Source organism: Theobroma umbraticum, unplaced genomic scaffold (genome assembly GCF_002168275.2).
Source record: "Theobroma umbraticum cultivar Fairchild unplaced genomic scaffold, ASM216827v3 scaffold_25.0, whole genome shotgun sequence".
NCBI classification, from domain to species: domain Eukaryota; kingdom Viridiplantae; phylum Streptophyta; class Magnoliopsida; order Malvales; family Malvaceae; genus Theobroma; species Theobroma umbraticum.
Window position 1 is genome coordinate 866,641 of NW_018397282.1, and position 16,788 is coordinate 883,428.

The following is a 16,788-nucleotide window of genomic DNA, read 5'->3' on the forward strand; positions in this document are numbered from 1 at the left end:
CATCATCGCCTTCATTAGATGATCGCATCCAGGTATATATCATATGACAAATGCTGCATGCTTTCCTTTGCATTCAGCTTCTTCGGGATTCCCTTTTAATAAAATCTATTTGAGAAAAAAAAAAAACGATATAAAAGCTTTATTTACGTTTGATGTCTATAGCAAGAGCTAGTTTGGCATCAATTATTAGCGTTATTTAGTGTAACTCTTTCTAGCTTTTATCAAAACACCGCCTTTATTTTGTCTTGTAATTTACCCCCGTAACTTTTGCAATGTAAATGTAGGCATGCCCAATCTGCCTTACGAACTCAAAGGACTTGGCTTTTAACTGTGGGCATATGGTGAGTTCAATTTTCAGGCTTTCCTTTCTCAGCACATCTTTCCATGGTTTAAAATAACATAGAACTTATATGATTGCAGACTTGCAGGGAATGTGGGTCAAAAGTGTCCAATTGTCCAATATGCCGCCAAAGGATCATAAATCGTCTCAGGCTGTTTTCTTGATTTCTATAGTCATGTAATCTTAATCTATGTACAGTCTAGGTTTGAGTGTACGTTAGTTTTTAAAATCAGGTATGCATTTAACGTGTACAAGTTTACATGTTGAGTGCCCACATAAAAGGATAATTGTACAAAATGTTTAAAAGAATGATTTGTGCTTTGCAAATGTTTAAGCAATCCCTTTGTTTATCGTTTCTCTATTAGTATTCTCTTTGCCAGAAACTGAGTAAATCGTAGACTCGTAGTTTGTATCAATAGGTGTAAGCCGATATTTTAATCGACTTTGGATCTGCAAACGTCCTTTTAACAGCACAATCTAGTCAAGATTTAACTCTTATGACAAACACCATCTAGTTACAGCAACAGGGCACAGAGTACTAGCTTTTAGCGTTAATTCATTGTGTTGGTAATCAACTCCATGAATTTTTTCATGCAGAGGATCCATCGGTGTAGCAATTGTAGAACACATGAATCATGTCATTGCTTACTAAGTGTGAACAATGGATTTCATACTAGCTATGAATTGAAAGGAGAAAGTAGCCAAAGAGAAGAGTTTAGAAATGTATACTTTTATATTGCAAACTTTCTTACAAGGATTTTTCTTTCACTAAGCTAATCTCTTCCTCCTAGTGAAGAAAGAGTTGCCTTATATAGGCATACATGGACACAACAAACCAAACTAGTTACTATTTAGAATAGTAACTTGATATGATCTAAAGCTTACAAAGCTTACATGACACAACGTTTTATATAAGCTTACTTGGCACAGCTTTTTAATAAATTTGATTCTAAAATACTAAAAACAAACATTAAAAAATAATTACTATAGGACAAACAAGCTTTGAATTTCATGGGGTTTTTTTTTTGATGTGACATTTCTTTTGATGCTTTGTCATCTGGTGGAGTTCTTTTGTCGAGGACGATGTGACAACACTTTGTGGCACACTTAACATACTTAAGCATACATTATTAAACAAAATTTTAATGATTTGGATTTTTACAGGTTGTGGACAAAAATTTTAGCTGGCAATTGTCTACGTCAGGGGAGAAATTGTAACCGAAAGTTTCAAGCCATTTTTGGTTGGTGATCACCATTTCTTTGTCCGAAGGTATTTCTTAGTCTAATGGTTTGGCAGTGTTGGAGGATGTTTGGTTTGGTGTAGGTTGCTTGGCTGGATCTCGTTGTAGTTCATTTATGAAGAAGTCTTTGGGGTTAAAGTTTTTTCCCAAGTCATATGGATCTATGTCAAAGTCATAGGGGTCTTGGGAATCATCCTAGCAGATTGGTGGCTCAAGTTGTGGTTCCTTGATTAGTGGTGCTTGCCACCATTTCATCGATTTAAGTTTGGACATGTTGAATTCAAAGACAGGATCAAGGGGTTTGATCGTTGGGTTTGTGAATCTTTGCTCATAGATGTGCCTGTTGATTCTCAACTAGGTGATGCAATTATTAAGGTAATCTTTCCATGGCTAGTTATGTAATTGGGGCCAAATCTCTGAAGGTATTTTCTTATTAAGTTCATAGAGTTGTTTCTGTATTTTGGTGTATTCTTGAGGGTGAGTAAGGACCTCATTGTGGAAAAAGTATTCTTGGCTTGTGAGGATGGCTGTGTATGGGAAGTACTGCATAGCATTAATGCAGCTACACAGCTTGTGGAAAGTAAGAACAATGTACTTGTGGGTTTTTTGGAACTTTTCGTACATTGTGATCTAATCTTTCCAAATGGGTATGGGCGGCCTAAACCAATTAAAAAAGTGTTTGAGGTTTTCATGGCTAGGGTAAAGAAGGTGTTTTTTGGGTTAGATTATGTTGTCTTGGAATTTTTATTAGGTCTTTAGGAGTTTAAGTGGAAACTCGATGGCAATGTAATGTTGATGACAGAACTATTATAGGAAACAAAGGGTTTCTTTGGGAAAGGTTATCTAATGCCTAGTGGGGAAATGGAATGGGTGGATAAAGGGATATTTAGGATGGATGCCAATGGGTTGGATTGAGGTGTCTCTATACCTTTTTATGATATGACCTTAATATTTGATCAAGAGTGGATAGGAATGCGTATGGAATGAATAAGTCATTACTAGGGTGAGGAGTTTTGGTGGGAGTTGGTCTAAGGGAAGGTTTTCTTCAAGGTCCAGAAGGTCTTTTGTGTTAAGAGGATAGGTGGTATTTACCATAGGTTTTGACGGGGCATCTCTAAAAGGTCTAAGAGTAGGTCTCACCATTGCAATAACTGGGAAGACTTTGGGGGAGAGTTATTTCTGAGAGATGGAAGTTGGCTTGGAAAACATGTCTGAAATGACATTATCTTTGCCTTTTATATGTTTGAAGGTAGATGAGTATTATGAAAACCATTGTGCCCATCAAAAGAGTTAAAAAATTGGGAAGGGTTTTCTTCTTGAAGTTCAGCAAGTGATCAAAGGCTGACATGTTATGTTAGATTCAACTGTCAAGTGATAGCCAATCAGATGGAACTTTAATTTCTGGATGCTATATTTGACGGCAAGAATCTCTTTGAAAGTGGAGTGGTAGTGGATTTCCGAGTCTTTAAATCTTCCACTATTGTATTTGCAAATTTTCCTTTGTCGATTGGCTTCTTCTATTAACACTGTACACACAAATTTCTCGTCAAAATTTCTTGACTTGAAAATTATGAGACAAATACAAATATTTGATGATGTGAGTGATAATCTCTGGAAATTCCTCTGATTAATTTCTTCACTTCGTTTTCAAGAGTCACGAACTTGGACTTTGTCTTGATCACGAGTTTCACCGTCGTTTGATCACGAACTTCGCTGTTGCTTGATTACGAACTTCGCCGTTGCTTGATCACGAACTTCGCCGCTGCTTGATCACGAACTTCGCTGTTGCTTGATCACAAACTTCGCCGTTGCTTGATCTTCACCCCAGAAATCTTATATTCTTCTTGATCTCTGAAATGCTTTCAATCTTCGAATGCTTCTCTATCTTCGAATGCTTCCGAATGAATCAAAATGACTTGGAGGAGCCCCCTATTTATAATGTTAAGTGGGAGACTTTGATGAGAATGAAATCTCTTTAAATTATCTCTAAATTATTTTAATTTATTTAGAGATAAATTATGATGACTCATTGAACGTCTTTTGATTGGCCGGACTTTGAGTCCTTGAATTTTGATTGGCCGAAGTTAGGTATTATCTTTAATTTATTTAGAGATAATTCCAATTTGATTTTTATCTCTAAATTAATATAATTATTAGAGATAATTTAAATGACCAATAACTAAATTTTAATTGGTCAAAAATATGAAGATTATCTCCAAATTATTTGGATTTATTTAGAGATAATTTGGATGACCAATAGCTAATATTTGATTGGTCAAAATATAAATATTATCTCTAAATAATTTAGATTTATTAGAGATAAATTGAATGACCAATAGCTAATATTTGATTGGTCAAAATATAAATATTATCTCTAAATAATTTAGATTTATTTAGAGATAAATTGAATGACCAATAGCTAATATTTGATTGGTCAAAATATGAATATTATCTCTAATTTATTTTGAGAGATAAATATATACCAATAGGTGAATTGGTTCAACTATATGTCTTTAAAATAATCTAACCAATAAATTAATTATTTTATAATTAATTATATGGTTAAAATATTATTAAATCCACATGGCAGCATGTAATTGGCTGATAAGTTTTTTTCTTCTACAAACACTACAGACCAATATTGTTGCTTGTGTCAGTCGAGAGGATTCTTTTTATTTAAGAAGGAATTTGGAGAGTTAGGAATGACTTGGTAGTAGATTTGAGAATCTTTATAGCTTTTGTCTGCTTCCACATCCACTATGTTGGGGAATCTTTCTTTAACATCATCTTGAGTGGAGTTGATATCTTTGCAAGATTTAGATGAACTCACTCATGTAATTAACAATTTTGAGGAACTACAAAACTTGTTTCTTTATAAGGTGTTCATTCGGGAAGGACTTGAGTTCTTGGACAATGTGTGATTGTGCTATGTGCTGACCATCTTTGAGGTGCATACCAAGGAAATCTATTTTTATGGCACTTATTGTTATCTTATTTTCAAATAACATTATGCCATATTGTAGGACAATAACTTGGTACATTTCCAAAAGCTGTTTATGACTCGACTTGTGAAGGGAGAAAGTAAGATATCATCAATATAGATAAGGACATGATCTAAACTCGAGTTGAATATCTTTGTCATGGCACAATGATGATGCTATCATTAATACAAAGAGCATTACTATATGTTGGAAATGGTGTTACAAGATACAAAATGCTATGTGACGATGCTATCATTAATACAAAAAGCATTACTATCTATTGGAAAGGGATTATTTAAGGTGTGATACTAATAGGAAATGAAATTGGGGTGTTAAACTTGAACTTTTGAAAGTTTGGGAAGTTGAAAACTACCTACGGGGACATTCTTGGAAGGATGAACAATAAAGGCCTCTAAAAGATTTTCTATAGACACATTCTTGAATGTATTGATAGATTCAGCCAAAAATTAATATGTATCAATACATTTGAAGCAGAAAGCGCTCAGGGGAAAAAGTATCGATACATTACCCCAATGTATCAATATATTTAGGCAAAATAAGGGCAAATGTATCGATACATCATTGAAGAAATGCAAAAATAAAAAAGAGATCCCGACCATTTAGCCATTTAAAACAAAAACCCTTGAACTCTTTCTCTTTTTAACATCTCAAAACCCTAAGGTCGCAAACAGATTCTTGGAGCTATTTGGAGTTAATTTGAGCTTGGGAAAGACCTCTAGAGGTAAGATTAAATGTATTTGCTGATTATTTTTCAATTTAATCAGTTAGATTCTAAGAAATCTAGTTTCTTCGGCTTTGGTGAATCTCCCTCCATTTAGTTAGAATTTGGAGCTAAGATTCAGGCATTCTAACTTCTAAGGTATGGGTTTAGCTCAATATTGAAGGATTTGTGCTTAAATAGTTGGATTGCTAAGATTGGTTAATTGTGAAAAAGCTGACATTTTTCAAAAGCCAAAATTTAACTAATAATTTGATGTTTGATATGTTTTAAAGGGGCAATAGGGTAAATTGACCCGTTGGCAAGCTAAAGGACGATTGGAGGCCAAGGATTGAAGCTTGGTAGTGGGACCACCTCCAATTTGTGATTGTGAGTGGGTTAATTAAACATGTGTAATGTAGAACGGATGGAAAATGCACTGCATTGGTATTATATTATGTATGTAGGCCTAGATAAACATGCCTAGGCTAGAGAACAAATGTTTTATGTGCAAGTAAGTATATATGTATGTATATTTATATATCTGTGTAAATGATATATGTTGAGGTTATGTGCTTTAGTGCAATGCCACATAGATGGTTTATATTGTGTAAGCCTAGGCTAGAGTGTCAAGAAGCTATGGTTAACCCCTAGAAGTAGGTTACCCTAAGTGAATGATATGTTAAGAGAATTTGATCAAATGATGCAATAGGGATATAAAAGCCCTTAGAATCTTAAACGAGCTTATAGACAATTAAAACTCGATGAATATGATTTATGATATGTTGTGGACATTGCTGGGATTCAACCTTATGCTCAAATATGAAAAATCATCAAAAATTAAAATATAACGCAACAGAAAAAAATAATATTTAATTAGAGAAACAGTTGAATCCTACAAGATCAATGTTTGTGTTTTTTATGTAACTTTCAAATAAATTATAAACACTCATAGGTTTAAGAGTTACATACCTTGCTCTAAATATCATAATCAAAAGTCAATTAAATCCAAAAATCTTTGCTTCTTCACCTTTAGGATTTGTCAAATCTTCAGCCACCCAAGTGTTTGGCCTCTAACAGTAATCCACACAGTAACTGAATAAGATCTTCTCCAAGGTAGGATTTTACTTGTGCTAGTAAGTTTTCTTTCTAAAACAAAAAGACTAAAATTCTTACCGAAATCAATTAGAAAAGGTCTAGGATTACAAGTTTTGTAACGACCCACTCACACAGCTGTTATCAACACACAGGTCATATAAACAAGCCTACACAACCCGGCTAGCCTTCTAAGAATTTTATTCTGCCTATATTTCTTCTTTTCACATTGTCATTACTGCTCTAATTAAATTGTTTTTGTCAGTCAATCATCAATATCATTGTCTCATCCATAATCAACATCGAAATAATAATATCCATGTAATAGTTCAAAGTGTTTCAATGACACAATGACACATTTTTAATTTACAATATTTAAAGATCTTAGTCTCAAATGGTTTTAAACTCATTACTTATTACAATTTTAAGACGACTCAATGACTAGACAGCGGAGCGAAGTGAAGAAAGCTAGGAGATGCCATTACCCACACAACCGCAAAAGGATTCTTCACCAACAATGTCCCCAACAATCTATTTATCTGCACATTAAATAATGTGGGTGAGTCTCATAAACTCAATGATTATCAACTCTGTAAGCAAGCGAGGAGAGTAAACAAATATAAAGATGGAACATTTATAAATTCAAGAGTAAGCGTTGAAAACATACTCTATTAAACTAAAAGATTTTATACGTTGCAAGTCTTAAGAATAATGAATCATAAGTAAATACATATGAAAATGGTTATATTTAGCATGCTAGAAAATCTTTCAACTTTAATATCCTTTCAACAGTAAATCCAATGGCAAGTATAAAATGAAAAATCTTAAACATAAAATACAGAATAACTAGTCCCCAATGAATACGGAAATTTCACTTGCCATTTAATAACACATTTCAAGCGTTAATGTCATGCCATGTTTAATAAAAATCAACAAGTGAGCATCATCCTTAAGTAGGTTTAGTATATCTCTTAAGCTTACTCTCTCAAACATCATTACCTACTCATGGGAACTGCCCATGCCAATAGATATAAATTTGGGCTTTAGGTCCCCTTTTACCCACTTGTGGAAACAAGGTATGCCACCTAATACGAATCGAGGCTTCAAGTCCCCCTTTACTTACTTGTGGCAACTGCCCACGCCATCTAATGTGAATCGGGGCTTCAAGTCCCCTTTTACAATCACATATCGATAATCAACAATCACTACTTTGTACACAAAAACCACACTTAGCTTGGTGTGGTAACAGGTCCTACCCCCCAAGTATCTCAATCACGTTAAAATGAAAATCATCCCAATTTAATGCACTTGCGAAACTTGATAGATCAAAATCAATATAATCATAAATCAAATGTTATGCATAATTTAGCTCATGGCATGGCATATCTATCAAATCAGCATGTTAAGTGAAATTGATAGTTTATCATCAATTCCCATGAATCAAGTAATGGCCATTGGCCTAAACATCACACAAGCTTGCAACGCGTGATTTTGAATAAAAAGCTAGTCAAAGGTTTGTTTCCTCGTATTTAAAAGTAGGTAGATATATACCTATATATAATATAGAGAGAAACGGATTTAAAATCCTTGTCACAATCACAAACAGCCTAAGCTTTCGACTAACTCATGCTTTCAACAATTTCATCTACTATCAAATGTAACATATATAATATATTTACACTAATATAGTTTTGAAATGTAGTGCCCACTCACATTGAATGGTGGGATTTCTCACTAGTACCACAAATCAATCTTCCTTAACTTAAGCTTGATTCGACCAAGGATGGTTGCACTTTCAAACTACTAGCATCCAAACCTTGAAGGAGTTCCTTAGCCTTGGCTTATGGTAATTACCATTCATTCAACAACCTTGTTTAGCAATAGAAACATCCTTTCAACAATCCTTAGAAATGTTCACATTACACATTAGCTTAGCACATTACTAATGCTACTCAACTTGTACATTCTGTCCAATAGTAACCTACTAATCAAACTTCAAATATATATATATATATATATATATATCAACTCAATAATTGTTCAGTTCTATGCCTTGGTTTGACAAATTTCTATCAACATTCCTACACCTCCTTGCAACACCTTAACAACATTATGCATGTATATTAAAATTGTAAGTTCAACCACGTAATCATCATCTTTAACCATAAGTAACTAAGTAATCATTTTAAGAAATAAAATCCTAATTGCCTTACCTTGATATAAATTAATCTCATTCGAAGAACAATTTATGCACTGCTTCAACACAACTCCAAAATTTACTAAAATTCCAGCTTCGAGCTTGAATATGGAAAGCTTGAATTCCTTCATAATATAGTGGCAGCCACAGCTTGGGGCTTGCCTAGCTTTATCGTTTTTCACTTACTCCCATTCAATGAAGGTCTCGGGTTTCAAAAATGTTAAGGGTCCTTCTAGTCCTTCCTACCACTATCTTTAATCTCTTCTTGGCACTAGCTTTAGAGAACAGTTCTCAAGTTTTCTCAAAAAATGTTAATGGCGAAAGCCTTGAAGAAATGGATGTGGGGGCTCTCAGGTTGGCAGAAAAATAAAAAGAAAGCCATGCAATGTACCTTCAAGGCAGGCGAAATTACCCAAGTCTCAGGCTCTATGTATTTATCAATTTCTGTGCCTCCATGTTGTAGATTTCTTCACATGCTAAATCCCATCACATGGTGGGGGACCCATATGTCCCCTACTAACCCATTTTCGTTGGTTCAAATAAGTTTTTGATGGGTATTAACCCATGGTTTCATGCTTAAGTCCAATTGCACTTGTAAAATTTCAAGTTTTCTCTTTAATATATTTATTTAACCTTGCAAATGGTTTATTTATACAAAGGTTTTCCTACTTCAACTAATCCAAATTTCATCTCTCTACTTGTTATTTCCTTGTAATTAAATCCTTCAACTACTTCTTTAACTTATATTTCCTTCTATTATTCCTCAATAACTCATACAAATAAAGTATCAAATTCGCATTCCACAAAATTATCTCAATAATATTTAAATAGATATTTATTTTTATACCTTATTTAATAACAACACGTGGACTGCCAATGATACTTCATTCCTTAAAATTCTTCTTAGTCCCCCCACTTTTGCCATACCCAACTTCTCAAGATCGTGTTCCAACATTATGTCGTCTTTTGTCACTTAATAAAAAAAAAATATTATTTGTATTATTTTTTATTATTAAGATAATATTTTATTTCCCATGTCACCACCTTCAATTTCACATATCTTCTTACATACCAACACCCATAATTCACCTTAATTAGAAATATAATTTCCATTAGATTAACATCCCATGGGTGGGATGCTACAAGTTCCCTCAACACTTCATTTGAATCTCTTCCACTCTTTCCCAACTCACTAAATGAGTTGAGTTGTTAACCTAGAGTTCTAATTTATTTAAAAGTATCTTCTAATATTCTTATAAAAATATATCTTTCAACCAATTCACTATATTCCTATGAGAATTAGATTAAAATAATATTCATTAAGCTTAGACTCTATACTGGCTACATACGACATGTAAGTATATTTCTATCTCACACACAAATCAAATCAATCAATTAACTAATTGAACTTGTGGTTTTGAAATAACAAAATTGATTAATCAAAATATTCTTTAGAAATGATTAGAAAATGTTTTTAAACTTGAAGAAAACCCTCAAGAGTTTTAAAGTTTAGCTTGCAAAGAAAAATGTTTTTTAAGCAAACTTGAACTCAAGGGCTAGCCTTAAAGAATAGACTTTCTGAATATTAAGAATCGATTCTTAAATGAGTGGAAAACAAAATTTATTCTCTTACTACAAGAAGAATTGACTTTGAAAAAAGAAGAAGTTAGTTTTTAGAAAGTAGAAGCTTCAAGATTTGAGAAAAATTGGCACCTCAAAGAGCAAGAATCAATTTTGAAACAAAATGCAGAAAGAAGGAACTAGGCATGAAAAAATCGATTCTCCATGAAGAAATCGTTGGTTTTAAGTGAGAATTAATCAAATATCTTAAGTCTGAAGAGAAAGAATTAATTCTAGAGGAAGAAGATATTGATTCTTGAAGCATCAATGACAAAAATCAGAAACTTGGTGAAGAAGAAAGAGATGGTACAATTGGTTAAGATTAAAGTGTCAAAGATCAAGCTTAAATTCAAATTTTGGTGTCAGACCATAGTGAAGAATCAACAACTTGGAATAAAATAATCGATTCTACAAAAGTGTAAAGGTGCCACTTTTGAACCAAGTTGTGGAAGAACCGACATCTCAAGAAGGAAGAACCAATAACTCATGAATAACGAATTGATTCTCCATATACGATAGGAATGAGCAAGCTGGCCATAATGTACAAAAGTTGATTCAAATTTCACTCCAATAGGTAAGAAATCATTTGGCCTATAAATATCCATTCTGAAGATGTTAAAGTAGAGATTTTTGAAGGGACTGAAAAAAATTGAAGACCAGAAAAAAGAGCAAAAATAAGTAAGAGAGTTGAGAACAGAAAAATCATTTCTTTGAGCAAACGCAGAAAACCAAGATCACATTTTTATTTCTTAGGTAGAGTTTCTTGAGCCTAAACTTCACTTCATCATTCATCATTATTGAGAAAGCTCTCACTTTTTTGTACTTGGATTCCTTACCAACCTTATTAGAGGTTTTGAGCTAGAGATTCTTTTAGGAATCCACCATTGTATAGGTTATGCCAACTTGAAAAGGTCGTGTTAAGGTTATATCTTTGAGTAAAAGGTAGAAAGGTTGTTTTTGATCTTTAAAAGGCATTTGATTAAGATTGTGCTTGATCCTTAAAAGGCATTTTGGTTGTAAAGGTTGTGCCTAATCTTGAAAAGGCAATGACTTTGGTTGAAGCTATGCTTGATCTTTGAAAGGCATTTAATTGTAAAGGTTATCCTTGATCTTGTGTTAAAAGGCAAGTTGATAGTGAATTCAAACTCCTTGTGCTATCAAGGGAGAGGATGCAGGAATCATAAGCCAAACATTTATAAAAACTTGGTTAAGTACTCTTTACTTTTCTGCAGTTTACTTGTTTAGCTTATACTCTACTTTTATAACTCTACTCTTTATACTTTAACTGTGTTGAAAATTTAAAAAGGAAAAATTTTTATTTGATAACCAATTCACCCCCTTCTAAGTTACTTTGCTTTAAGCTTATTTATCTAATAGAAAACTTCAAGAAGATATTTTTGTTGACCATCTAGAAAGGTGTCAAGTGCGTGGTAGTGAAGACAAGACATAAAAGCTTAACATGGCATTCTATTGTTTAAAGCAAGAACCAAGGGCCTAGTATGGTAAAATTGATGTTTATCTCCTTCAACAAGGCTTCAAGAAAAGTAAAGTTTAAGTCACTTTGTATGTCTTAATGTTTGATAATGTGGTTCAGCTTATTGTGTCAATATCATTACTTGTTGGTTACAGATTGTGATTCATAATCTTTAAAGTAGTTCAATCAAAGCATGCAAATTGAACTTGAAATGTTTGATCTAGGTGAGATGGAATGTCATCAATATCATGTTGTCATATTCATCTCTCAAAGGCAATATGCTTTGAAAATCTTAAAAAAGTTCAAAACATATCATCTTTGAAATTTTTCTTCAATGAACTAATTTCGAACATGTGACATCTTGTAATAAGATAAAAAATTTATCCTTCTACAAATCAAAGATAGCTTAAATTATAGCAATGATTAATTGTTCTTTATTGCTAGCTGATAGAATGACTTGTGATTACGAAGATAGTAGTTTAGTCATTTGTTAGAGTTGTGTTCGACCAAAACAATGTTCAAGCAATTGCATTTATAACCTAAGATAAGGATGGATAAAAAATAGTACACATTCTGGAATGTAATTTTATAAGTTATGAACCAAGTGAATCAAAAAAAGTTTATAAAAGACAACCTTTAGTTCATATAAGCATAGTTATCAATATCGTATGACATGTAATACGTATTGTATGATACGTTATGATATTAGTAGAAAATTATGCATATTGATAGTTGTATCAAATTTGATCAAATATTGAAAGTATATCGTACAATGTGGATGTATTGTATGATATGATCGAAACGCTTTTTATAAGAAAATTCTAATTAATTATTAAAAATTTATTTTTTATTTTTTACTTTTTATTGAAAGATGAAAACCTATTTTTTATGATTTTCAATCTTTAAGATTCAGATTTTAAATAACAAAATATTAAAATAATTCAAACTTCTATTTTGATTTCAATATGTTATGCGTTTTTTAATTTTTAATTAATAAATTAATATAAAAATAACTATTTTATTTAAAAATATATATTATTAAAGAATATGTTGAAAGTTTAAATTAAAAGATACTAATCTTTTCAATTTATATCTTACAATGTTCAATTCTATTAGTAAACATAACTTTTTCAAATTTTTTCTTTATTTTACATGTATAAATGTTATTTATAATTAATTTTAATATATTATATTTTACGATATGATACAATACTTGATATTCAATACTTAAAAATAAAATTTTTGATAATACGTATTTTGATTTAACTATTAATAGAAATCGAGCCAAGTGAAATAAATAGGTCAAGTGCTAGTGGGCTTGCTAGACTAGTACTGGTCTTAGTGGATTAGAAAATATTTAAAGCCAACACAAGCAATGGGCTCGGTGAACGAAATTAATTATTTAAATTCTTGAAAAGTCATAATAATTGTAAATAAACTATTCACAACAGTTGCTTATGAGTCTGAGTGTTGTCCTAAATAGGCAGAAAACCATTGGCAGGCCTCGGCCTCAGTAAAAGGGCCAGATGGGCTTCAGTCAGATCCCACAAATCAAGGACAAAACGGGTGACGGAGAAGTGGAAGAGTGGAAGGGTGGAGAATGATGAGCTTTGTGCTTCCACATGACTGGTCTGTCCTTTGGAGGACGGGCTGGAGGCCAATGGGCTCCCAAAACCGGCATGAAAGCAACTAATGATCCATCCAGGAAATACAAAAGAAGAATCTCAAACATTTGTCTTGTTGTGTGCGCAAACAAAAAGGGAGAATGGAGCCGACATTTTGGAATCTAATGCTATACAATTCTAATGCTGTTGAGGCAACCACCACTCTACAATCTGTCAGTCTCCCATCAACTCCCCAGTTGCGCTTTGCTTTTTCTTTCTTCTTCGCTCTCTGCTTTGCTTTGCTTTGCTTTATCAACCCTAAGATCGTGTGAAAGGTTGCATGGCTTTCGAGCTATATTTAACATCAAAATGAGCAAAACCCATGTGGAATATCGAATATAGACAGACCTGGAATGACCCAAAAAACAAAATGAATGAGAATCATTGATCGGTTTAGGTACTCTAGCGTTACAAGTCATTGAATCAAGCTTACCACTTTTCTTTGGAGCGCCTGCCATTTCCCAGCCGATTGGGGAAAAGGAATAGCTAGCTTGGAATCTCTTTATGCAAAATCAAAAGCTCCTTCGCAATTCAAATAAGGTTGAAGCTATCATCGCCTACTATATAAGTTTTCGTATGCAAATATGGTGGAGGACGGTTGGTAAAGAAAATAAAAGGGTCTTTCGGCAAAAGAGTTACCCTAGCGACCTACCTAGCTTCAAACTCATCTGATCACTCACGAGCACAAAGTAATTGGTTCATACTTGAGGAGGTGTTAAAACTGCAAAAGCCATACAAAGGTAGCAAACAAACAAACAAAAAGAAGAAACTTATTGATGAATATACTGGGTTTTTGCGGTGATCAAACTTAACTTAATAATAACTTATATATGAATACACTAATTCTTGTGAACAGTGCTCTAAAAAGTCTGATATTTTATTTGATTTATGGGACAACCTGCACTGCCAAGCCTCTCTTTCAGCTATTCCGCAGTACCCTAATTCTAGTTTTGCCGTTTCTTTAGGTGGTGCAGTGCTCCTTTTGATAAGAATGCATACACTCATGTTTCAAATGTCAATTACACTTGATCTTCCTATCCTATAATAAATGAAATTAAATCATTATAGTTGTTTCTTCTTTCTATATACCATCCATCCATCCATCCATCATCATCTATAAATATATAAACTTGAACACAAGCATAAGAGAGAGCAAGAGACCAGTCAAAGATTTTGGGTTTGTAATGATTAAAGCAGCTAGGATGTCTTTACCCAGATGAAAATGATATTTTAAGAAAAGGAACTAAAGGGCACAAACATGGAACCCAAAAAACACAGTAAAGAAAAAGTGGCTTCGATGGCAGGTAAAAATTTAATAAAACAAAATAAAAGGAGGAAAGACCTAAAAAGCAAAAGCAGGCTGTGACGGTGTGCCAGGTAGATTTGTTCAGATGGCTGGTGGGTCCCTCCTTTATGTCATCACCTGTTGAATGATAAAAGTGTTCTTTTTTCCTTTGAGATAAACCAAAAGAGCCAAGGAGTGGGGACAAAGAAGTATCTCATGCACACCACATCAACCTTATTTTATTCACCAACATGAATCCTCCATGCAATATATATTTCATCAACATGAAAATTAAGAAAAGTTACATATATAATTGTGTATTCATGAATGATCAAGCATATATATTTCCAAACTATATATCTTACTTATATATATGTGTGTGTATGCATAAGAAGTTGTTTCATTCTAGGAGCAATTTTTCCAAAGTCTTAAAAATTGGGTAAAAAGTAATTATACTATTTGGGCTTTGCCGTTTGTTTTTGGGGAATCTTCTCAAATTGCTTGCGTTTTTGTGGGTTTCTTGAGATAAAATTTTATTCCTTTATGCATGATAAGGATCGATATCTCTAAGACGGAAATTTGGACTTGATGATCCTTTAAACCACTTTGGGAAAGAATTTATGGAGCTTAGAGCTTCAAAACCTTCCTTTTCAGTCAGAAGACAATATCATCTTTAGCATGCTTTCTTTTTTTTTTTTTTGGCCATATATATAGTTTACAAATTAGTATTAAATAATAGAATGGAAGGATTTGAAGTATATATGGACCACCGGATTAGGAGACTATTATTGACCCCAAAATAATAAACAAAGAAAAGAAAGAAAAGTTTTTGGTCCCTTAATAATCCAACTCTTAGAATGTACGTAGGTAGAAGGATAGGAGGGGCACACCGTCATGGAAAAGCAAAACACTATAATCTTATGTCCTAAGTTGTATATAAAAAGTATAAACAATACCATGCGTTGTTTATGCCTTGAAGATTATAATATTCGCTTTTAACAATTGAATAATATTGTTGATATCTTAATTATTGTATCTCAGTGCTTTGTTATTCTTTACTCCTCCATTGCAAGATTTTTATTACTTTCACATTCATCAAATATACGATTTCGCTTTCATCAGTAGCCAAACATAAAGGCTTATAATAGTATACATACTTCATCTAATAACTTGTATCAGAGTAATATCCGCTGGAGTCATCACTTTGTTGTTGTTCTTCTCCCCTTTTGTCTCTTTTAATGTTAAAAAAATAACGTCATCCTCATATCTCATTTTAAAAAGTTAGTATATTAGATTCAAGTATCTACATGCCAACAAATAGAATAATATATGGAATAAAATTTCAAAAGTCATAAAATATGTTTTAGATGATACACCTTAGTCTTAAAATTTCATCTTCAAAGTCTTAAGTTTGGGAAACTATGGAAGTAGGGACAAAGCCGGGTAGAAGTGGGTGGCTCCTGGTTTCTTGAAAATTGGGTTTTTTCCTATAAGGTTTCTTCTTATTCTTTTTTTTTTCTACTTGTCCCCTTAACTTTATCAAATTATTTATAAACAACACAATTATGTAAGATGAATGCAAGCACACAAGGCAACAAGCCTTCAAGCACACAAGCAAGAAAAGCATGTAAAAGCAAGTGAAAAAATATAAGAAGAGATTTGAGAGAGTGAAGCTTCAAGAATTACTGAATCATCAGTTGTACAATGAGTTTTAAAGGGAGTTTTTTATACACAAAATCCCCCCAAGTAGCTATCCCTATATTTACAAGCTATTTAGGAGTCTAAGGGTGACTTCTTCTCTTTAATGGGTAAAAAGGTGTGTTTAACAACTAGTTTGGTTCAAGAAGTAACAGGAAGCTCCCAAATAGTGTTTTAGCAATTCTGCCCCTCTAATGGACTATTAGGTATAGTGTTGCCAACCTACCTAATAATGTTGCGCATAAGGCTACAAGTTGGCTCAATGGTGCACCCAATCTGTCTTGCTATGTGTAGCCTAACTCATTTGTATGTTGCATGTTGTCACGTGCACCGAGTAGGCTATCTGTGTTCCTCGGCACTAAAGGGGGTTATCTCTTCATTGCATAGGTTTGATGGAATAGGGGCTACCCAAGGTCTTGCCTTCGCACTTGCTCACCTAATGGGCATGTCAATAATCTTCTAGAATCTTGAACCA

The 16,788-nt window shown here is 33.1% G+C and overlaps 1 protein-coding gene across 2 annotated transcripts in view; it reads left to right on the plus strand.

Annotated features, from left to right (window-relative positions):
• Window positions 1–695, plus strand: part of RGLG4 (Ca(2)-dependent phospholipid-binding protein (Copine) family) — a 6,556-nt gene extending 5,861 nt beyond the window's left edge. For both annotated transcript variants that reach the window (XM_021443789.2, XM_089785596.1), the window contains 3 exons: window positions 1–32; window positions 285–341; window positions 421–695. The exon at window positions 1–32 is cut by the window's left edge and continues 98 nt beyond it. In XM_021443789.2, the coding sequence (XP_021299464.1) occupies window positions 1–32; window positions 285–341; window positions 421–504 (173 nt within the window). In that variant the 3' untranslated portion in view covers window positions 505–695. The remainder of the gene's footprint in view (window positions 33–284; window positions 342–420) is intronic.
• Window positions 696–16,788: the final 16,093 nt, after the last annotated feature.